At 30.3% G+C, this 26303-nt stretch overlaps 1 protein-coding gene across 1 annotated transcript in view; it reads right to left on the bottom strand.

Annotated features, from left to right (window-relative positions):
• The window catches only part of LOC130665914 (voltage-dependent T-type calcium channel subunit alpha-1G), a 48033-nt gene that overhangs the window by 898 nt on the left and 20832 nt on the right, over nucleotides 1-26303 (bottom strand). Inside the window, exons 6-7 of the mRNA XM_057466544.1 lie at nucleotides 1141-1533; nucleotides 908-1057 (exon numbers count right to left, since the gene is read on the bottom strand). Coding sequence (XP_057322527.1) covers nucleotides 908-1057; nucleotides 1141-1533 — 543 coding nt within the window. The remainder of the gene's footprint in view (nucleotides 1-907; nucleotides 1058-1140; nucleotides 1534-26303) is intronic.

Genomic DNA, 26303 nt, shown 5'->3' with positions numbered 1-26303 from the left:
TCTACGTATCATTATAATCATTAGGGTGGGCCGAAAATCCGCTTTTTTTAAATTTTCATTATTAATACCAACAATATTTTTCCTTGTACAAAAAAAAAATTTTTCGGAAATCACAAAAAATTTTAGGTCGATATCTTAGGCTCGCCAAATTCCGCTGAAGTCAGAAGTTGTTTACAATTTTTTTTCCAATACATTCTGATCGGAAATTTAATTCTCTACAAAAAAGGTCCTATAATAAAATTGCGTAAAGTTGATAGTTACTCAGATAATCGCAATTTTGCTTCAAAAAAAGAAATTTTTCAAGATATTATTACTTTTTCAGGGTAAAAATGAAATTTATCATAACAATTTCGTAGGAAATTCAATTTTCTACAAAACAGACCTAATAAAAATTTATTCAAAGTTGATAGTTATAAAGATAATAGCAATTCTTGGTAAAAACCACCAAATAACGAAAAATGTGACTATCTAAACATAAAACTGCCAGTTTTTGAATAACTGTATGTTTCAAGTTTTTACCAGAAGACCAATTTTGTAAGAAATTTGATTTTCCATGAAATCTACATGATAAAATTCATATTTTACCCTGAAAAAGTGATAATATCTTGCAAAATTATATTTTTTAGAACAAAATTGCAATTATCTCAGTAACTTTCAATCTTACGTAATTGTATTATAAGATTTTTTATGTAGAGAATTAAATTTCCGATCAAAATAAGTTGAAAAAAAAATTTTAAACAATTTCTAACATTAACGGGATTTGGCGAGCCTAAGATATCGACCTAAATTTTTTTTTTTTTCCGAAATTTTTTTTTTTTGTACAAAGAAAAATATTTTTGGTATTAATAATGAAAATTCAAAAAAAGCGGATTTTCGGCCCACCCTAATTATCATATAATAGACTTACCTAATCTACCAAATAATTCAACTCCAAGTGCAGCGAATATGAAAAATAACAAAAAAAAAAGAAGGCCTAAATTGCCAACTTGTGGTAGTGCTTGCATTACTGTATCCAGTAAAGCTCGGATTCCTTTCGCCATTTTCAAAAGTTTTAGAACTGCAAAGAACATAAAAAAAAATTATTCATTTAGATTAATAGATCATAAATTATTAAAAATTAATAGAATGCTAAAAACTAACCTCGAGCAATTCGCAAAACCCTCATGACACGAATAATTGTTGGATTAATAGGAATGATCTTTGACTGAACTTCTTCCAAAATTATTCCAACGACTGAAAGAATGACAATTCCTTCATCTAGTTTGTTCCACTTATCTTCGAAGTATATAGGTATGCCAAGTGCTAAGATCTTCATCAATGATTCAAGAATAAATACAGCCGTGAAAAAGTAATTGAAAATTTTCAATGCATAAGTAAGCTCTTTTGGCATCATATAAAATTCCATTGCCATTGTAACAACATTCAATCCAATTACAGCAGCGATTGCTAAATCAAAATATTTCGAAGTGACAACACTATGCAAATATAATCTTGATTTTGAATAATTTTTGTAATAAGCAGTTGTCAATATTTCTGCAAATAAAAGAACAAGTCACATTAAGGGTTTGAGTATTCTTTTGGAAAAAGTATATTCTGTTATTTGAATGAAATTATTTTCAAAATTATATTTTTAAATTATTAATAAAAGCACGTATTATCTGCCAAAGAAATCCTGCAGCTATAACAATCCAATCATTATATTTGATTTGATTCACATTAATTTCCTCTTCGGTTAATTTAATAAACCAAGCACAGCGTCAGAGTTTATTCTACATTTGATAGAAAAAACTCGATCAGTTGCAAACTTGACCTACCCAAAAGAATTCCCATGACTATGTACAAAAAATCATCAACAGGTAATTAAGACTTGACATATTCCTTTTATTCGTGTATCACAAATTTGTGATTAAATGCACGAAGAATTAAAATAATGTAAAAATTAATTTAAAGTCGACTTTTTGATGTATTCGAATTAAAAGTAACTAGATCTGAGATTTTAAAAAATTACGAAAAACTGGATGGTAAGATTTCATCAAGTTAAATCTGGATCGACATTTGACTGCTTAACTAAAAGCTGATGCAGGCTGTAATACGTAATATTAAAAATTATCATTTGTCGATATGAGAATCGGCAAATATAAAGAGATCCTTTACTCGTAGCTCGTAGAATAAACTACGAATGAACGTCAAACATCGACAAGTCCAAATTTAGAATTGTTGCAAATATCTTCTGGATAAGAAACGTTCTTTTTTTGTACAGCGTTCGCTAATAGCAGCAGGATTTTTCTGGTAGATAATGCATATTTCGTTGTCTATATCAAATATACTGTTTGAGCTTGATTTAACTCGATAAGTATTTGAAGAGTATCTCGTTTAAGATTTTATACTGTAACTTGAGAAGTGATATTTGATTTCTAGTTGATTAGTTCCCACAGACATGTTTCTCTATATAAAATAAAAAATTGAAATTTTTGAATAATTTTAGATACTAAGTGATCAACAAATATAATTTATTATGATTGAATTCGTCGAAGAGTTTGAACTCTTTGGAATGTTTCTCCAAGAGTAAATGAATGTGGTTACAAATTATTTTAATGAGAAATCAACTTTTAATTCAGTTGCCTAATGGCATTGTCAAATCTTTCAAAAGATACATATTAAATGATAGGGATAAATAACTAACCTAATGGTCACTTTGTCAGTTGAATTTTCTCGAAAATTCTATAGTTTTCTACAATTTAAAACGTTGTTGAGAAAAAAATCACCAAATTAGACTTTTCTTTCAACAGGTTATTAATTCACAAATCAAATGAAGGTTATTTTCTTGAAGAATGCGCATATCAAATGGTAGTCAGGTAATTAGTTAGAAGTAGGGCTTACACTTGTTTCAAATAGCAAAAACACTATTATAGACAACTTGCGTAGAAACTAATGTAGTATCGGCTAGGATGGTGTGGATACAAGGTAAGGATATTAGATGTTGCTTATTTCTTTACTGAAGGAATCACAAATCGAAGATAATTGTAAGTATTTATTTAATACGTCGACTCGAAGAAGGTCCTCTTTACATCAACGCTGCTCTTGAAGTGTCCCTTTCGACACTCACTCCTAAATACATTCGTTTACTTGGGCCTTACATCCCCGCTCCGTCATACTTACATGTATTCTTCACACAACTACAATCATCCCATCCCAAAACAATCGCACACAACCATCTTAAAATTTTCTATTCCCACGCAACATTCACTCTTGACAATTTTATTTTTCTGTCCTTAAAATTACTTTTACAACTAGCTGCCGACCAACATCTGGCGACAGTGAGCCAAACGCACATTTGTGGCATTACCTATCCTAATCCTTAAATTTACAACCCCCAATCCAGTCGTAACACAAAAAATTAAAACTTAAATACGAAAATACATAAATAGTAATAATAATTGTAGAACTATTTCTAAAACCCCACACTAATTTGATCATTAAAGAATTGTCAGCGGATTGATGATATATTTGCTCATTTAGGTGTACTATAAGTGTTGATATTAAATGTGTTTGTAGTGAAGATATGAATATGTTTCATTTCAATTATCTTTGATATTTTATAGTTCCATGATATACTGCAGAAAGTGACATAATTTTCTTAAGAGTATGTGCATTGACTCTTCAGTCAACCAGCAAAACTTTAAGGTATATGCCTGTGCAATAATAGTTAGTAGTTTCGTCCTAAGTACATTAACGGACTCATCAGTAAGGCTATGTTAACGTACTCTCACCTTAGACTACGCTTCACGCTAGTACACGCCAAGCTAAAACCATTTCGCGAGCTTCAGCCGAACACTATACTAGAAAAGAAAAGTGTATATTATCCAAACTACTTGCATCCAAATGTTAGACGAGCTGTTGTACACCATAAAAGTATAGAAATAACAGAAATATGCCAATTTTCAAGTATTACAAGTGCTCCAAAACCAATGTAACTTTTAAATAGACCCAGAGAACTCTGCCGTCAGTCTTACGCTATTATATACAAAAGTTTATATATTGTGACGTTTTTTTTTTGTACGAGGCTTGGATTACAGTTAACTTCACAAGCACCAACTGATTTTGGGGCATAACCGAGTATGGTAACTCAAGACTTAGAATTTAGCTTACAGTAATTTAAGATTTTGATACAGCTTTTTTTATGGGCTACAGTTATGGGTTTTTGATAAGAAAAGTAAGAATTAGAATCAGATTTATGGAAAATTATTATGGGATATGGTTTGAGATTTTTGAAGTTTGGTAAATGATGGGGTTTGAGTTTTGGATTTACAGTTTTTGGTGTATTGAGTATGTGGACAAGTCGGAGCAACCGTGGAATGGGGCTCAAGTAATTGTCACCTGGTTGCATCTGATGTCAGGATGCTTGCCTGACGCTCTGAGACTTTCGTGTGGAGTGCGAAGGTCTAGCTGAAATGCTAGCGCTCCAAAATAAGGACTATGGATTAAGTATATGAGATCAGTTTTTGTCATGATGATTGGCAGGACTCAGCGATGGTTTAGTGACCACTATCGCTGTGGAAGCCACTATTTCTGGTCATTTTTTGTAGTTTTGGGTTTTGTTGGTAGGCCTCAGTGGACAGCTTTGACCAGTGTGCTGCTGAGGGTAACCGCTGGTCACTTAGATTTAAGAATTTAGTCTGCGATCTCAACCGAAGTCGAGTCCAGGAGAGCAAACACATTGGGATATCAATACTCAATAGAGTGCGACTTAATTATTGCCGTTGAGTCTTTGAGATCGAGTTGGAGTTATGGACCGAAGTATAGAGAGCCGGTATAAAGGGCGATAATGTTTTTAGTTTAGCGAGTACGGTCGAGAAATTCGACTCTGGTCGCTCGAAGCGAGCAGGCGTGTTCAGGAGTGACGCTTCAGGAAGCTACAGGTTGGAATTATCGTAACAGAAGTATTATTTTAAACAGTGTGAGACGTTACTTGATATTTTATTTATCAGTAATCAGGTATGAAATAATTATTATAAATTATTAATCAAGTTCGAGTTAGAGTCTTGAGGTATTATGCTACGGTTTTGATTAAAAATAAGATGTAAGATCTGTGAGGATCATGAAAAAATCGTTAAAGTTTAGAATTGCGTTCACGAATTGTTTGTTTATATTATTTTTGTAAACGATTGTAAGGAATATGTTAGTCAGTAAGTTAATTATTGCCTAATTAACGTCAAAATGAGACCCGCGTACGTTAGTCGTACGATTTTGCTGAAGGAAATATCTAGGGTAACGACTTTATGATTATTGTTCTAGTTCACCGAATACTATTTAAGAATCGGTTGGCTCTAGTTACTCAATTATTTTAAGTAATTTAGTTATAAGGTTTTGACGCGCATCATGTAGATGCCAAGTTGCCGTCCGGCCAGATTTATCTATTTGTTGTATTTTTCCGATTCAGTATTTTGTTATAGAGTAAGATTATTTGTATTATGTTCCAGTATTTTGTTTATTGTTAAATAAAAATTGCGAATCCGCTGATAAATTGCACGAGTTTAGAATGATTTAACCTGGACCACTCCCTCTCTGTAAACCTACACACTGAGCAACACCATAGCATACCGTAACTCTGTTTTTTAGTTTTCTAGTCTCTGTTTTGTTTTGCTTATAAGTACTGAGCATTTTAGTTTTATCTTTAATTTCATTTCTGCGTGGTTTTGGTGATAATTCCACAGATTAAAAAATATCCAGGTTTCATTTATGTGTGGTTTATGAGATAATTCCACAGCTCAAAAATTATCTAATTTTCATGATTTACTGGTTTGGTGATTCCAGTGATAAAAATTACCTGGCGCCTTATTTGTATTGAGACTAGAGGCTAAAGGCAGAGAACGAAGTTGTAGCGCAAAAATTAGCGTATAGTTTTTGCGTTATAATATGTATGTTTGTATATATATATATATATATATATATATATATATATATGTATATATATATATATATATATATATATATATATATATATATATATATATATATATATATATATATATATATATATTGTAACGGGTTTTTCACCACCGGGGATCTACCGGAGTGAAGTCCGAATACACTTACGATTTTTGGCTACCTTGTTCAAAATTATTAAGTTGGGCGCCAGGTGATTTTAATATCACCAAATAAACAATTATCGAAATCGGCAGGGTGGCGGATCGAGGAAAGGTCAGGCACTTAAGATTACGATAAATAATTAATCAGAATTAACACAAAATAATTAGTCGTATATTAAACAGAAAGTCATTGATCGGTATCACAAAAATAATCGGTTACAACAAAATATTAATGCCGTTGTCGGCTTGACTCGATATAAACGAAATTAAAATTGCTCGTAGAATAAGATTGGATCAAAACACGACATCAGTTCGGTTGTCGAAATAAAATAAACTTATTTTATTTTTCACACAAAATACTTGTCGAATGACGTCAGAGTATTGTAAACGTAAGACTCGACTGCTGTACGAATGAGACACGGATAATCCGTAATCCTCAGAATTGCTCGGTGAAATAAAATAAAATATAAAATAATATTTTATTTCGGTAACGCGTTCAATTCCACTATCACACAGTTTTTACGCGAAATTAATTATTTTATTAATTAATTATTATTGCACTGCACTCGTTTATTAACAAATCGGTTGTACACTTTATTCAGCTTCGGGCCGAGGCTTCGGCTTGTTCACTTGTTCATTTAATCAATTATTGTTAGTCGAAATTATTGGTCGCGATTAATTGTTCGTTGATCAAACTCGGATTGATCTTACATGTCGTAATGCAAATCGATCATACGTCGGAAATCGAAATTGTTCGTTTAGTCGAGCCGAATTGTTCAGATAAAAAACGTGGCGGTTCAGTACGGCGGCTATCCCGGATCTCTCGTTTCAATCAAGACGTTGAGTCGATTGCTCGGTCGAAGTCGAAATTTTTGCTCATAGGTGTCACCAGAATTGGCTCACCGGATAACTATTTATTTTATTTAAATAATTTCAAACCTCGGGTCGATGTCGAATTTTTTCTCATGTTACAATATATATATATATATATACATATTGTAAAATGAGCGAGTGCTCTGTGGGATTCTGGTGTAGGTGTGGTGAATTCAATAAATAAAATTAACACACTTTTAGAATAAATAACTTAACTATTTATTTATATTTATACACTTAAATGGTAAGAATACTGTATAGCGAATGCGACTTAAACAATGTACGTGAGAGCGAATGCAACACAATAAGTACGTATAAACGCAACACGTGGTAATAGAAGCGGTTAAACTCGGAAATTACTTTAAGTAATTAATTAAGAGCGGATGACAATTTATTTATATCCAATAAATAGCAGCCTTGATATACTGACTAAGTATTGAATATGATTCAGCACAAGATTTAGTTGAATAGCACAGGAAAACTTTTATAACAGAGAAGCGGTTTTAGAACACGAGGTGAACTTTTTAAGAGCACGTTGTGAATTAATGAGGAAACGTTGTAAAGTGAAAGCTCACAACGGTTTCTTTATGACGTCAGAGCGGTAGACCAATCAGAAAATTAATAGCCGACGCTGACGAAATTTCAGCCAATAGCGAAAATCCACGTAGCTTGTAGAAATCTTGAGCCAATGAGTGCGTTTCATGTCGCAACTCTTTTATTCAAAGTTGGAACTAATTATTCAAATGATGGAATTTCCCCATTGGCCAAGATTTCGCGCGTAAGTTCAAATAGCGAAGGTGCTGCCGACCTATTGGTGAGGCTCGGCGTTCTCAGGTGGTAGCGAATTGGGTCTTGACTGAACACATATATATATATATATATATATATATATATATATATATATATACATATATATACATATATAAATTTTTTAACGAATGGTATTTTTGAACTCTACTCAACTAATTATGATAGTTTATGACGATGTCCCTTGAAAAATCGACCATGAGGACAAATACAATAGTTAGATTTTTAAAAAAATCTACCTAAAAAGTAAAAAAAGAAATTGAATTGCTTCAAAAGTGAATAAAAATTAACGATAAGCGAAAATAGATTGATTCAATACTGTAACAATAAAACAAACGTAGAAATAAAGTAATAAAAATACAATAATTGTGAGCGATTGAGGTGTGCACTATTGGATTTTCCAACCGTTTTTAATATTCTCCGCGGAAATTTAAACAATACACGAAAAGGAGTGATATTGATATTTACTCATATGAAATTCCAAAATACTACATAGATGATAACTGGTAATATAACCTTAAAACTTTCACCGACTTTTTTAACTTCGCGCTAAGAAAACTGAAAATTTTCAAAGGAAAGAAAAGTTATTGGTTTCTGTTCGATTTTTGAAAACCGACTTGTGAACAGATCTAGACGTTTTAAAGTCCCTGGGAAGCTTTCCTGACTAGTTTTAGGAGGAACTCCGATTGTAAGTATGTACGTGTTACGTCCAGCTATATGCTGAACGTTATACTTCATTGATACATTTTTTTTTTTATGATTAAATCTATCTGGCGACCAGATTTTCTTTTCTTCTTTTTTTTTAAACAACTTAAAGCGATGAGACGTCACGTAGTTTTAAAAGAATGCTTTTAAAAGATTTAGGCTTGTTTGTTTTGACGTTCGTAAAATGCTAGAACAAACACCTGAATGTAATTTTAATGACTCCGCGAGTGATTGTAAAGGCCCAAAGGCCATCTGGAAACACTTTCCGTAAAAATAAACCGAAAATATTTATCAAGAAAAGCGTACGTGGAATAAGTAAGCAGTAAATAAATTTTACACGGAAAGAAAATTCTACCAAAATTTACGATGTTAACATCATAATCTCGGACTAGTCTTTTATTAACGTCAATTTTTAAATGTCTTATTTCAAAATTTATCATGTGGGTTACATTTTTTACTATTTAACATCGTAATTTTAACAAAGACTTTTAGGATTAAAAGTTACTGCAAAAATTACAATTTAGAATCGTAAAAAAAGAGTAAATAAAAATTACACTTTAAAAACTATATTTTTTCGTACATTTAATATTTCTATTTACTTTTTAACAAAATAAATATTACAGTGCTGCCTCTGTTATAATACGATGGAAGCTATAAAAAGTACAACGTTACATCGTAATTTTTAAATAGTAACTGCTTCCTCCACAAGAGACGCTCTCGTGACTTATGACTGTTGATTCAAATCGTTTATATGGATCTTAAAAACACCCTTTAGTGTAAGCCTTTCAGTGGCCGAGTGGTCCAAGGCGTCGGTCACTTCGCACTCGAAAGGACTCGGGTTCGAATCCTACTGCTGAACGATTATTATTTTAATCGTTTATTTAAAATTTCTCTTCAAATTTTACGATGTTACATCTTAATTTATATTAAAAAGCTTAAGACTTCGTATTATTTGGCTGAAGTATTATTTCTTTAATGAAATTTCCAACCCTTCATCGTAAAAAGTACGATGTTAAAAGTCTGGTCCACCAATACAATAATCAATAGGACAAATTACGATGTTAGCATTGTAAATTTAACTAGAATTTTTTTTCCGTGTAGTTATAAATAAATACAATCTTAATCCCTTACTTTCCCTTTATGTGCGCTTTTGTCGAGACATCTTGGTATCATAAAGCAAATAGACGAAAATAGATTTTAATGACGAAATAGTCATTAAGAAAATAAAAATTCGATAAATAATTTCTAAACGTAATACTTTTAATGTAACTAAAGAAATATTTAAATAAACAATTTTCAACTTTAATGAAAAGGATAATTAATGAATGACTAATACATGTCAATTCAACAAATAACAAACTTCAGCTGAGTAGTTTTGCCGATTTAATAATAAATTTTTCTTTATAAATAAATAATTTAAAATTGATATTAATAAATTTAATAAAAGAATAGGCTCAACGCCATTCGACAATGAATATGCTACGAATCAATTACTAAAATTAATTTTTGAATAGATAAAATTTGTAACAACTTATAAAAGAATAAGCTCAAGGCCATTAAACATTAAAATTTATTGTTAACTGAAATTAGTAACTTTCAAATGAACAAAATTAATAGCGATTAATAAAAGAATAAGCTCGACGCCATACAATCTTAAACTGTGTACAAATCAAAATTATTAACTAGAATTTATTAATTTTTAACTAAATAAAAATTTATAACAATTCATAAACGAACAAGCAATTGGCCATATAATAGGTTATAAATAAATAATCGTAAAGCTCTAAAATATAATAAATTTTCGGATTATATAAAATTATGAACAAATTTAAAATATTGTTGAATAAAATATTGTTAAATAAAATATTGTACATGTGAGCGTATGTGCGGTTGCGCACGCACATAAGCCCACATCCGGGCGTGCCCTTACCGCTATCCTAAGGTAAAAATCATAGAGAAAGGGAAAAGACCCATAGGAACTGTGTTCCGATTGGATACAGTTTTCCCCCAAAACAATACACCGAATAGACTAGATAGGAAATTATAAAAAGTGTCGTTGAACTAAAAATTTGAGGAGTTAAGAGAGTTAACCGTTTGACACAGTCCAGTTTAGTTCTGGGTCAGTATGGACAAGAAAAACTCAAGAACAAGTGTTCTCACTCTTAATTTCGACACTAGCTCAACACTAGTTTTTTTTATTAATACAAGTGTCCACACACTTAAGTTCATTCGATCTATACCAGTGTCCTCACACTTAAAATTATTCAATTATTTTACAAGTGTCCTCACACTTAAATTGATTCAATTATTATCCAAGAGTTTTCACACGTAAGTTCATTCAATCATTTTTTTCAAGTGTCCTCATACTTAAAGTTATTCAAATATTTTACAAGTGTTCTCACACTTAAATTTATTCAATTATTATCCAAGTGTTTTCACATTTAAGTTCATTCATTATTTCACGAGTATTTTTGTTAGTAAAATCAATTCAGTTAATAATTATTTAAGAAAATAAATTTAACGACAAAATAAATTTTATATAACGTGAATTGCACATTAGAATCAGTGTAACCTACTAGTAAATTAATCCAGTTGCTGCAACTTCAAATATTGTAATTCCTAAGTAATCTACTTTTTATACGAGACAAATTATTTTATGTTCGAATTAATCGGTTTTTGAGTTATTAGAATCAAACTTATGGTGACGATTTCATAGTGAAATTCAAATTGCACGAACTAGTGTCGGCTGATAACCACCTAGTACTTTTATAGAATAATTTTAAGTTATCGCATTCATAGCATTAAAATTTTAATTTGTAAACTTTTATAATTGTGAAACTATTTTTCGGTCTTAACATATAGATATTTCATTGTAACTTAAGTTTTGATAATCATCAACCCAGACAAACATCCTCGCAGATTCCCAGTCTATAAGCCACTGGCCTGGACTAAAATAAATATTAAATTGAGTCCAATAATCTGGACGTAACATACGGATGTAAATATTCTATAACTTTTGACCAGATGAACCAATTTAGATCGTTCAAAATGGCATTTGACGCAGATTATTTATTCCAAGGTGCTGTTGAAAATTAAGCTTCATCGGTACAGTACGTTTTGAATTATTCCAAAAATAAAATTTTTTGAAAAATGTTTTTCCTGGCTAACTTTTAAGTGCATGCGATGGGTTAATATCAAAATCCAATCAGCTCATAAGCTTTGTAAGCCACGTCAAATTCCGCCTCCACCATTGAAATTGGATAAATTGTTCAAAAGATACCATTGTCAAAAGAATTTTAAAAGTATTTTTTTCTACTGAACTTAAAAATTGCAAAACTCATTGATTCTCATAACGCTTTAGCGTGGGAGGCTGAAAAACTGCGTCGAAGCTACTTTAAACATCAAAATAGAAATTAATTCAAAGGATATCGACGCTGAAAATTGTAAATGTAACAATTTACTTTTTCAACTTCCCGCTATGAAAATAAATTTTCAATAAATTTCAGTTTTCATCGGATGCCGACGATTTGAGGTCCCAGGAAGCTATTCTTATTATTTTCAGAATGATCTCCGCGTGTCTGTATGTGTGTGTGTGTGTGTGTGTGTGTGTGTGTGTGTGTGTGTGTGTGTGTGTGTGTGTGTGTGTGTGTGTGTGTGTGTGTGTGTGTGTGTGTGTGTGTGTGTGTGTGTGTGTGTGTGTGTGTGTGTGTGTGTGTGTGTATATTTGCATGTGAACCTCTGATAATTTTTGAACTAATTAACCGAATTAATTTATTTTTACAGCAATCTAAAGAGTTTGATGGCTGTCAACTTTCCTGAAAAATTCAGATCATTTAATCGAGTAGACTCAAAGATATTTAAGAATTACAAAAAAAAAAAATTTGTCTATCGGTTGACCCTGCGGGCCAGCCCTAAAACTTCCCGCTGTTTTTGAGCTCCTTGAGCTCGAAAACTTTGTCGTGAATACATTTTCGAGCTCTTCAATACTTTTGGATGCCGTTCTTTTCGAAAAAAATAGTTTTTTACCATTTTTCTCTCCAACGATATCTCTCAAACGAACCAACCGATTGAGACGGTTGAGGTGGCAATCGACGCGTTTTATCAAGTTCTAAAGCTGATTGAATTTTGAATTCGATTTATCAAGTCGTTTTTGAGATATTCCGAAAAAAATAAAAAATAAATTTTTTTTTAATTCTTTCGACAGCGGTTTCTCTTGAACGAATGAACTGATTTTGATGGTTGAGGTGGCATTCGACGCGGCTTATAAAGCTCCAGAGCCCAGTCCATTTTGAAATCAATCCATCGAGCACATTGAAAGTTATCCGAAAAAAACACTTTTAAAAAAATTTTATTTTTTGAATATCTCTGAACGAGCCTTACCGATCAAGCTCACTTTTCTTTTAGCTTTAAGATATTGATAAGCCGCGTCGAATGACACCTTAACGTTCAAAATCGGTTCATCCGTTCGAAAAATACAGGTATTTACATACGTACGTACATACAAACATACTAGGGTGTCCGTTATTTCCCAAATCGTTTTTTATTTACCGACCGCCCCCTGAATCTTTAGTTTATGACCTAAAAAAAAATATCCAACACAATGAGGCTCTTAATTTTCACATTAAACCGTTCCCAAATCATTTTATATTTCCCATTTAAATAACATGGGATTTTTAGACTTTTGACTCTTAATTTTTTTTCTCAGAAACAAATGAGAGTAAAAATTCAATCGAAGCATAGTCTGATAGGAAATTGAACGTTCTACAAAAAAGTTCTCTTATGAATTTCCGATAAAATAACTCATTCAAAAGTTATTTAACGTTAAACTTGTGTTTGTTATCAATCCTATAATATTTTTAATTCTATTTTCATTTTTACCGTTTTTGGCTATAAAATCGTTGAAATAAAAGATAGTTGTAATTATCACTAGAGTACCGATGATCATTTATGTAGATTTCATGGCCTAAACAGAAAATCAAGGGAAAAAAAAACTTTTTTATGAGAAATAATAGAAATAACATATTTTTCCTCATACAGACGAACTTTAAAATAAATTAATGGAAAGTGATGAAATAAAAATGTAATAACTTCTTTGTCTACAATATTATGAGCAGATTTATTATCAACTTTGCTTTCTCTATAATTGTTTGTTAAGAAAGCTATGGTCGCATTAGGATATTTTTTTTTGTACTCATCTACAACTTAAATCAAATATTGTTTTTGGTCTTCTCGTGTTGTTAAAATGTTGATATACTTTTAAGTTGATTTAATTGCTCTTTTGGTGAGATCATTAATGACTTGTAAATTGTTAACAATTCGCAAGTAAATTTGGAATCCTTACAATTACGTACACTATTTTTCATCATACCAGGACCGAAAGTTCGATAATAATTGTACAAAATAATCAAAGACAAACGCGGTTAAAATAAAAATATAAATAAACATAACGTTAAATGTTTTGTTTATACACTTATCCAAAAAATTAAAGGAACAAGAAAATTTTATAAATTTTTTAGTGATTTTTGGAAGGCTGTAGTTTCGTGAAAAATCATCGCATAGAAAAAATAAAAAAAGCAAATTGAAGCTTGAAATCTCTAGTTTAAAGATCTTCCAGCAAAATATTTTTTTGAGCCACGGTTTTTGCGGAATCATAAGAAAAAAGTCGAGACAAAATTTTTCTAAATTTTTTAGTTTTGTTTTTTAGGTCTACGGGGCCGGGAAAAATTTTTTCAAAAAAACGAATTCATGTCTCGTTTAGGAAATTTATTCAGCTACAATTTGCTTTTTTTTGTTTCTCTGTGCGACTATTTGCTGCTGAGATATCAGCCTTCAAATGAAAAAAGATCCTTTTGTCTTTGATTATTGATATCTCAGCAAGTAATGGTCACACAGTAATTTAAAGGGCAATTTAATAAACTTGAATAAATTCCCTACAAGCTCCATTTTCGATTTTTTCAAAAAAAAATTTTTTTTTATCCTAGATATCCATGTGAAAAACCCACAAAAAATGGCCATTTTCTGGTTTTTTAGTCAACTCATCGCTACTCTGCAAATATTGATAAAAAAAAATAATGTTGCCAGGTAATTTTACAGCTTAATGTACCCCCAAAAACCCTGGAAATTTTCAGATTGATCTATTGAACCGTTTGTCCGGTCCGATTGCTCAAAGTGTTGCAAAACAATTAAAGGAACAAGTTTTGTTCCTTAAATTGTGTAATCATTACCAAAATGAAAAAATTAATTTTTTTCGGATTTTCTTTCATTTTTGCGTTAGTTATTCAGTAAATGTAAGGTCAAGAGGAAAAAAAAAATTTTTCCAAAAAACGAGACCAAACAAGAATTTTTTTACATTTTTTTTTTTTTACGTTTTATTCGTGGGGTTATTTTTTTTTTCGTTTTTCGGAAAAAAATTTCTTTTTTTTTCCTCTTTACCTTAATGTACTGAATAACTAACGCAAAAATGAAAGAAAATCCAAAAAAAAATTAATTTTTTCATTTTGGTAATGATTACACAAATTAAGGAACAAAACTTGTTCCTTTAATTGTTTTGTAAAACTTTGAGCAATCGGTCTGGACAAACGGTTTAATGGATCAATCTGAAAATTTCCAGGGTTTTTGGGGGTATATTAAGCTGTGAAATTACCTGGCAACATTATTTTTTTTATCAATATTTGCAGAGTAGCGATGAGTTGACTAAAAAACCAGAAAATGGCCATTTTTTGTGGGTTTTTCACATGGATATCTAGGATAAAAAAAAATTTTTTTTTGAAAAAATCGAAAATGGAGCTTGTAGGGAATTTATTCAAGTTTATTAAATTGCCCTTTAAATTACTGTGTGACCATTACTTGCTGAGATATCAATAATCAAAGACAAAAGGATCTTTTTTCATTTGAAGGCTGATATCTCAGCAGCAAATAGTCGCACAGAGAAACAAAAAAAAGCAAATTGTAGCTGAATAAATTTCCTAAACGAGACATGAATTCGTTTTTTTGAAAAAATTTTTCCCGGCCCCGTAGACCTAAAAAACAAAACCAAAAAATTTAGAAAAAATTTGTCTCGAGCTTTTTCTTATGATTCCGCAAAAATCGTGGCTCAAAAAAATATTTTACTGGAAGATCTTTGAACTAGAGATTTCAAGCTTTAATTTGCTTTTTTAATTGTTTCGATACGATCATTTTTCACGGAAAGACAGCCTTCCAAAAATCACTAAAAAATTTATAAAATTTTCTTGTTCCTTTAATTTTTTGGATAAGTGTATAAAATCGCACCAAAGTAAATTTCAAATTAATATTGAGAATTAGGGATAGAGTCTCGATGGGGCCTAGGGGCGAAGCCCCGGTGGGGGGTTGGGGGAGGGGGAGGAGCCCCCCCAGTCCAAAAAAAACTATTCTTTCAATTTTTAAAATAAATTAAAAAAAAAAAAATCAACCCCCCAAACAAAACAAAACAATTTAATTATTTTGAATAGTAATGTGAATATTTCAAACGATTTACATAATTATACTTCAAATAATAATACTTATTAGTAAGAAGAATAGGATTTATATTGAACGTTTGAAACATTGAATATTATAATAGATACAATATTTTGTATAATTTAATTATCAAAACGGTTAATGTAATTGAACTTAATGGTATCAAGTAATAGAAACCTAATTAATAATATATTGTTATGAAATGATCTGTTTTAATTTTTTTTGTCTTCATAATAACGAAAATTGAATTCAAATTTACTATTTTTAAATTTGATATTTGCATTTTCCGAAACACTTTTTAAAATATTTTGGATGTCATCGTTCTTAATAGAAATTTTTTTCCTCCGCTTCGCATCAAGTAGTCCACTACTGGGAGAGTGAGTATTCGGTCAGACAGATTTTGAAGAGGATTTTGAGTGTTCAGTGTTTTTTTCCTCGATTGAAGCTGAGAAACCATAAATGAAATAGTCCATTACCAAAGCATGATCCATTTCAAGTGCTAATGCTTTATCTTCTGATGATGCTTTGGATGTATAATTTAGGACTGTTGAATTTATTGGGTGAGTAGGTGATGATGTTGTTGTTGTTGTTGTTCTGTAAGCTGTCGTTGTCGATGTAATTTTATTTGTAATGGGTGAAGCAATTGTCTTCGGAGTATCATCTGTTGATGTCGACGTAATTGTATTTGTAACAGTTGATGATGTTATTAGTGTTGAATAAATCTTAGGAGCTTCTGTCATTGGGTGAGTTGTCAATTACAAGTTTGGTCCTGTTTGAATTGTCGAAGTTAATGTATGAGTCACTGTAGCTCAAGATTGACTAATATTCATGATTTGATCATAAATTTTTTTTTTGTTACGATCGAATTTTCAATATACCCACTGGCTACCGCATCTGATCTCCAACCTTCGTGTTGCTTGATTGTCGTCATTTAAGCTCCAGAATCAGCTAAAAACGTTGTTGACGTACGCCAAAAATTGTGACCGGTAATTTTCTCGGGTTCGCGCAAATTCAAATATGTAGCAATTTTTTTAGTGACTTGTCCGAATGTATTTTTGCTGATGACTTGACGTACACACTGACCCTTCCGAAGGGTTCCATGCGTTTTGAGCACCTGACAAAATATCCCCGACAAAATATCCCCGACAAAATATCTCCGGACAAAATATCCCCATGACAGAATATCCCTCGACATAATATATTTAAGACAAAATATCGTCAAGACTAATCATTTTCTGACATTATAACTCTAAAATAAATATACTGAAAGAATAAATTATTGAAATAAAATATCGATTGTTGAAATTATTGAATAACACAAAACTTTATTAAACACTGATTGCTTCAATTATCAAAAATATTCGTATAATTACTGGTACATCAATTCAAATGATATTATGAATTTGATAACTTTCTAATTAATGACAATATATCTATATAATGATAACAAATTTCTATTCTAAACATTGTATGTTAAATTTTATCAAAATGAATAACGACGTTAATTTTATATTATTAAACAACACATTTAAGTTTTATATATTTAGATTTTAAATATTACACGTATTATTGCATTAAATTATTAAACAATATCACTTTTTGATCTATTTCGTTACTTTGTTTATTAGTATAAATATATAAAATGATATATTATTTAAACTAATAATCAAAGATTCACTAATTACAAAGTATTATCTTTTGTTTCAACTTTTGAATGCAATAATTTTAGCTATATTTCTCAAATAACTTAGTTTGTCTTTTGAATCATAGTTTTGGACTACATTAAGCAATCGTTTGTCATAATCACGATAAGCTTTGCGCTTATTAGAAATATTTAATCCGCTATCAATTTGTGCAATTAATTGTTCAGTTTTGGACTGCTCATCTTTTAAACAATTCACAAATAATCCAATAGAAGCATGACATTTAGCAACACGAGCATTAAATCCATTGTGCCAACCTTCTGTTGGATTATTTGACCTCAAAAGATTATCCAGAACAGCCTGATAACAGTTCCACATTTCAATTTCAAATTTTGGTTTATTTCTTTTTCGTCTATTGTAATGCGGCTGGCCAATCCAAACTGACTCAAAATATTTGATCAAGTCTTCGAGAACATCACTGTTACGGTCATAAAAATCACTGGAAATGATCAATTCGTAACCATCAACAACATCCTCTGGTGGAATAAATGCCAATGCCATAAGTAATTTTAAATTGGTTGCAAAGTTGACATCAGTATTGTACTGTCTTTGAAGTCCATATAATTGAATATGACGCCAAATGCATTGACTATAATGAAAATTACATCCAGATATATGAACGTCAGGGTATGTTATTTTTAAAGCGTCGCAAACTGCCTCTTCGAAGTCAATCATAATAAGGTTAGGTGTAAAATTTGGTATATGTTCCTTCAATACTTTTAAAAATTTTAAATAAGTCTTCTTAGTTTTATCAGGTGATAACATATAAACCAGTGGCACAGATTTGCCATTCTTAAAGCCATGAATGGAATATAATTGATAAAAAATCTTAGGTACCGTCTTGAAGGTCCCATCACTTAACCATTGTTGACAACTTGATAAGAATTTTAAATTTTTAGCTGTAGTAAATACTAAAAATCTTTTTTTACCATTGTTACTATCGTATAAAAGAAATAATTCATTATTGTATGTTGTTTTTAATTCTTGTGACAATTTCAGATCACCTCGAGATTCCACACGTGGTTCCTGAGGATTTTCTTTAATTCGAATTCGGTTAATAGTTCTAGACAGTGATGTAGGCTTCGGTAATACGGCGGCAACGGGTGATAACACACCACGTAAAGAATCAGATATAATAGTAGCAGGTTTTGTGCCAGTTTTTTTAGCCTTTTTCACTATTTTTGCTTTTACTATTTTAGATTTTACTAGAGCAATATCTCCAGGGTGATCATGAGTCGGTATATCACCAACTATATTTCCTAAACAAAATTAATAGAAAAGTTTAAAACTAATAAAATAGAAATATAAAATTTTTAAAATATAAATCGACATAAAATAACCAAGATGAAAATAATTATTTATTAAAATATAAATCAAATCAATACATTAATTTACCTGTTTTTTTCTCAGTATCCGTATGGATCAAAACATTACATTTAGAATCAGACGAGCAACTCCATGTTATATTACTCTTATTTACTTTTTTTTTTGTGTATAACATTCCTTCATGTAGTAATAAGGGTTTACCTTTCTGGGATAGTACAAATGACAGCGGCATGATACCAAATTATTTAATAAAGAATGATTTATAAATAATGGTCAAAAAATACGTACATACATGTATCACAAATGAAGACTTTTGAGTTAATGATGAAATAAGATGGCTGAACGTAATGCACATAAAATTTTACTAGATACCATATTTCTCTCAAATAAGTATTTCAATAACTATCCACTAGATGGCATTTCATGAGAATATTGTAGCCAAAATTCAAATAACCATACAATTAATAAACATTCATAAATATATATTGAGTGGGTAATTCACTAAATTTTACTAGATACCGTATTTCTTTCGAATAAGTATTTCAATAATTATCCACTAGATGACATTTCACGAGAATATTGTAGCCAAAATTCAAATAACGATACAATTAATAAACATTCATAAATATATATTGAGTAAGTGATTCACTAAATTCGAGTATAATTCAATTCAGGCGTTATATTTGTGTCACTTTTAAAATAAAATCTGAAATTTTTATGGTTAAAAGAATAATCATCAGTATATTTTTTTTTATTCTTTCAGTATATTTATTTTAGAGTTATAATGTCAGAAAATGATTAGTCGTGGCGATATTTTGTCTTAAATATATTATGTCAAGGGATATTTTGTCATGGAGATATTTTGTCCGGAGATATTTTGTCGGGGATATTTTGTCGGGGATATTTTGTCAGGTGCTCAAAACGCCTGATACCCTTCCGAAGCTGTAAAAAAAACATATCCGTATTTGAGTCCTTAGGTCGTAGAGCTTTATATTGCAAAATTTTACTGCGGTATTTCGGGCCAATTACAAGAGTGCGAGGATAGTCTGTTTTTGTCTTCAGGATGGCAGCAATATTGAAAATTGCAACAATCTGGATTCAAGTTTTTATAAATACTTGTAAATAAATCTATCTTATTATAAATAAATAAATATGTACATAAATGACAATTTCAGGAACAAATATTTGTATAATAATTGTTCCTTACTTTTTTAATTAAATAACCATCATCTGGTGCCTCATCGATGGTGACACGCGTTAATATCTCCGGACAAAATATCCCCGACAAAATATCCACGACAAAATATCCCCCGACATAATATCCACGCGACAAAATATCCCGCGACAAAATATCTCCAGACAAAATATCTCAGGATAAAATATCTTCATGACAAAATATATGTTGACAAAATATCCCTATCGTTGAATAATCGATGAAGAAATTTGTGAAAAAAGGGCATAATTTTATTACAAGTGGATGCGTTTAGATATTTTTGTGATTACACACACCCAAAACCTCTGAAAAAAGGGCACAATTTTATTGCAAACGGATGCATTCAGATATTTATGTATTTACACACACACAAAATGCTTGAAAAAAAGGACACGTACTATTGCATGTATGTGTGTTAATATATTTTTGTAATTACACTTACCCAAAACCTCTGAAAAAAGAGCACAATTTTATTGCAAACGGATGCATTCAGATATTTATGATTAATATTAAATTTGACTAAAACTATTGATGAAAAGTGACCTTAAATAGTTGGTAATTACTAATAGTTGATAATAGATTATATTACTTACAGTAATTAAATTAATCAATAAGTTTACGTTTTTTTGTATTTCAATTCAATTATTTTTATTAATGTTAGTAAAGAAGTTCAATATAATCTTTAACGTTTTATACTTATTTCTTTCTTATTATTTTAAATTGCTTTTATTAAAAATTTTGGTCAACGTAAATATTCGTGGATATTTTGTCTACATATAATTTGTCATGAAGATATTTTATCCTGAGATATTTTGACTGGAGATATTTTGTCGCGGGGATATTTTGTCGCGTGGATATTATGTCGGGGGATATTTTGTCGTGGATATTTTGTCGGGGATATTTTGTCCGGGGATATTAACGCAGGTAACCCTCATCGATGAACTTCTTAATGTCATTCCATAAGAATACTTTGGCCTTCTTCTGACAATGAATTTTAGCATTATTCTTAATTAGGGTCTTTCATCTATTGTAATTTTTAATCTCGACGCTATGATAAATACTAATTATGGTTCTCAGCATCGTCCAGCGACTCCAAATTATCAAGGGTGCCAACGTCTTAAATAAATCATTGAAATATACTAATAAAACATCTTTATTGGGTGCTAAATTTTGGATGATTTCAGCAGCTTCTGCAGCAATATCTCGTCGCACTTCGTCAGCTTTAGATTCTTCAGACGAATAGTCCGATGAACTCGTTATTGATTTTTTTTATACACAAGTTTGTTTATTCTGTGATATTTTGATCTAACTTCTCGTAATAATCACAAAAAATTGAAATTTAAATCAATAATTTTAATTTTTTATTATATTATTGCATTTATTATTTTTATCTTATTTTATTTATTTATTCCATGTATATAAGTTGGCAAATTTATATTATTTTAAACTACATATATACTTAAATTATAATTTTATTGCCGCATATATAATAGTGTTGACAATAAGGTCACGGGAGGAAAAATAAAACAAAAAATTCAGTAATCGAAACTGTCCCTAATTGTGAGCAGTCTGAAATGTGTAAATTTCTTCCCGCAAAAAACAGAAGACAATCGAACTTTCGGCCTCGGAATGATGAGAAATTTTTTTCTAATTTTTTTTTAATTTCTCAGAAACAATTTAGACGATCAACTTCAAAATGTCATCAGCTCTAGAACTCAATAAAACATATCGATTGCTGTCTCAACCATAAAGCAGTCACCAACAAGCAAGCAAATATTCAAGAAACTTCATCAGCAAGTCTTAAATCTCCTCTCACATTACATCTAGGAACCAATACCGCAAAGACCTCAACAACTAAAAGCAAAGATATAGGATTGAAAAATAAGCATCTCACTAGAAGTTCATCTACATCTAGTACTAAATCTGTTACTTCACCGTTACAATCACCGATAACGCCGTCTACTTTATCATTTGCTCTCACTGATTCAAACATGTCCTTAGATTCAATAGTGTCTAATGCAGCTCTCCAAAGTCTTCCAGAAAACTGGGAGACAAAAAATACGGATGAAAAACTAACTTCGATGATGAACTTTTTTCTTACATCCAATCATTCGATGACTGAGAAATTAGACTTGATCATTAAACGATTGGATTCACTGCAGCTAAATGTTTCTTTAAATACTGCCAGTATCTCGGAACTTAGAGAAGAATTAAATACACATAAGTCAAAAACAGCAGCTGATTCAAAGCTGAGCAAGATCACGTCAAGTGGACCCCCCATTTTCCACTTGGTCATGAAAATTAAGTCTATGTATTTTTTTCGTATGTAGTCACTATGAAAAATTAATCCCTCAAACGATTTTTCAAAATTTTCATTTTAACAACAATTTTTTTTACAATAAAAATTTTGAGTACTTTTAATTAAAAATTAGATTCCAAAACAACCGTTAAAGATAAATTAATAAAATTTCCAGGATTTATTGTCGAATATCTATATTTTATAAAAATATTAATAGCATAAAATTATTTGTTTATTATCCCATTGTTAATTAACTTTTAAGTAAACAAATGAAAATTTCATTGACTTCTCTCTCAAAAAAAGAAACTTTTTTTCATGGGTTACATGCGTTTATTATTAAAGTTTAAGATCCCAAAAGAAAATTTGAGTGCTCGTGATTAATTTAAACAATATGAATTTATTTATCACCGCGCGCCGGTCGCTGAGCGTTCTCAATACAGTGCGCGGCCGAGCGTCTCAAGCTCTACTGCAGCTTTGGTTAGTCACGATTGAAAGTAACATTTAAAAAGGCCATTCGGCAGCCGAAATGGAAGGTAGATTTTCCAATTAATCTATATAAAAAGTTTCATACATACATATCTTGTGATACATGTTAGTGTATAGTCATGATATGAAATTAGGCTCGTTTTCTAAGAGTGAGAGTAAAAAAAGACAACGACTATTTTCGATAGAGAACTTCAGATAGTTGATTTGACAAAACATTATATAGGTAATGTACTAAACTAACCTTCACGTAAACCAAGTATAGAAATTTTAATTAGTATGAGATCATAATTATAATTACTATTACGACGGCAAGATCAGTTATAATTATAGGACGTACAGGTACGATTGAAACAGCATAAATAATAAAAAAAATACTTTTAAAATATAAAATAGCAGTGAAATTTACAGGTTATTTTGTTCACACTATAATACAACTGACAAAATTGTATTATAATGGGAAATGCATAAGTTATGTGAAATGAAAACCATATTTTCAACATTTTTTGATTCCATTAAAATTTTTAAGGCTATCAAATTATTGTTAGAAATGGTCAAAACATTAAGTTGAAGGTCTTTAATTAAAGCTTATTAGAAAAGCTTTGAAATACTTTTTACTGGAATTGTCTATCAGTTTTAGTTTTAATGTTATATGAACTTCAACAGTGAATAAAAACTGATTTTTTCGAAAACTCATGGAAATTTCAAACAGCCATAACTTCACAACTATTTGAACGATTCAGCCCATCTTTGAACTTGATCAAGATAATCGCCTATAGAATAAGTGTGGAAAATTTCATTAAGATCCGATAAGAACTGTAGGTGCTATCGTAATGACAAGACCAGCTATAATCATACGTCGTAGAGGTACATTTGATACATCATAAGTAATAAAAGAAATACTTTTAAAATATAAAATAGCTGTGAAATTTACAGGTTATTTTGTGCACAATAAAATACAATTGACGAAATTTGATTGTAATGGGAAATGCATAAATGATGTTGAATGAAAACCATATTTTCAACATTTTTTGATTCCATTAAAATTTTTAAGGCTATCAAATTATTTGAAGAAATGATCAAAACATCAAGTTTAAGGTCATAAATTAAAGCTTATTAGACAAGCTTTCAAATACTTTTTACGGAGATTATCTATGAGTTTTAGTTTTAAAGTTATATGAACTTGAAAGTGGATAAAATTTTTTTTTTTTGAAAAATCGTGGGAATTTGAAACAGCCATATCTTCTAAACTAATCGAACGATTTAGCCCATCTTCGAACTTGACCGTGGTAATCGCCCATAGAATAAGTGTAAAAAATTTCATTAGGATCCGATAAGGATTCTAGGCGCAATCGTGTTCTCAAAACTTGGTTCTATTACATATATATATATATATATATATATATATATATATATATATATATATATATATATATACATACATATATAAATTTTTCAACGAATGGTATTTTCGAACTCTACTCAACTAATTATGATAGGTTGTGACAAAATTCCTTGAAAAATCGACCATGAGGACAAATACAATACCTAGATTTTTAAAAAAATCTACCTAAAAATATTATTACTAAACAAATTTTATTTTTTTTAAACAATATCATGATTAATACAATAAAATAATTTTTTATTATTAAACTGAAACAGGGAAAACTAACTGATAATTAAGTTCAATTATTAGATAGTTTTCCCTGATTATTGGTTAATAAATAATTAATTTATTATTTATTAGATAATAATAATTTCTAAGTTATTATTGATTAATAATTCAGTTTAGTTATATGTCAGTTTTCCATGATTATTGTTTAATAAATAATTAATGTATCAATAATTACTTGATAATAATTTATAAATTATTATTAATTAATAATTAAATTTAGGCATTACTTATTTTTGCCTGATTATTATTTAATAAATAATTAAGGGGCAGAGGCAGCCGATCGGTTCATGTGTGGCTCGGGCGATCATCAAAGTTAAGCAGCACCGAGCGTGGTTACTGTTTGGCTGGGTGACCGCTTAGCCATGCATTGAGCTTGATCGGACGTCTCTGTGCGCTAGGCGCGGACTGAAGAGCCAGTGATCGGTAAAATGGGAATTTTATCGATCACTGGAACTTCACCTGCTCCGAAAAATGACAGCTGTACTGGCAAAAGGTTTTCTCTGTGGTTTCCCTTTGCCGCTATACTCCCACGGCAAAAAGGTGGGGTATAGGGCATCACGTAATAATGCAGTACAGAAGCACAAGTCGGTCCACAGCCGCATGAAAAAGAGGAGGGAATAGAAAAAGGTAGCGATTGCGATTAAAGGCAAGAAGTGTAAAAGGCATAAATATGCTATACACTGTTAACAATAATAAAAAAAAAAAAAAATATTTAATAAATAATTAATGTGTTAATAATCACTTAATAATAATTTCTAAATTATTATTTATTAATAATAAATTTAATTATTAGTTTGTTTTCTCTGTTTCAGTTTAATAATAAAAAATTATTTTATTGTATTAATCATGATATTGTTTAAAAAAAATAAAATTTGTTTAGTAATAATATTTTTAAATGTTACTTTCAATCATGACTAACCAAAGCTGCAGTAGAGCTTGAGACGCTCGGCCGCGCACTGTATTGAGAACGCTCAGCGACCGGCGCGTGGTAATAAATAAATTCATATTGTTTAAATTAATCACGAGCACTCAAATTTTCTTTTGGGATCTTAAACTTTAATAATAAACGCATGTAATCCATGAAAAAAAGTTTCTTTTTTTGAGAGAGAAGTCAATGAAATTTTCATTTGTTTACTTAAAAGTTAATTAACAATGGGATAATAAACAAATAATTTTATGCTATTAATACTTTTATAAAATATAGATATTCGACAATAAATCCTGGAAATTTTATTAATTTATCTTTAACGGTTGTTTTGGAATCTATTTTTTAATTAAAAGTACTCAAAATTTTTATTGTAAAAACAATTGTTGTTAAAATGAAAATTTTGAAAAATCGTTTGAGGGATTAATTTTTCATAGTGACTACATACGAAAAAAATACATAGACTTAATTTTCATGACCAAGTGGAAAATGGGGGGTCCACTTGACGTGATCTTGCTCAGCTGTTTATTGATGAATTATCAAAGCTCAAGACACAGGCTACGCTATATCCAGATAGCTCATCATCTACAAGAACTTCTTCATCATCAGAATTAGTGATTTCGGGAATCCCAGATGTTGTAGCTGCTAGCTTATCTCCATTGGATATCACCGAAACTGTCTTTGATACACTATAGGTTCATAATTTAAAAAGTGATATTTTATCAATCC

This window comes from Microplitis mediator, chromosome 3 (assembly GCF_029852145.1).
Source record: "Microplitis mediator isolate UGA2020A chromosome 3, iyMicMedi2.1, whole genome shotgun sequence".
NCBI lineage: Eukaryota > Metazoa > Arthropoda > Insecta > Hymenoptera > Braconidae > Microplitis > Microplitis mediator.
This window is presented reverse-complemented; position numbering and strand designations above follow the sequence as displayed.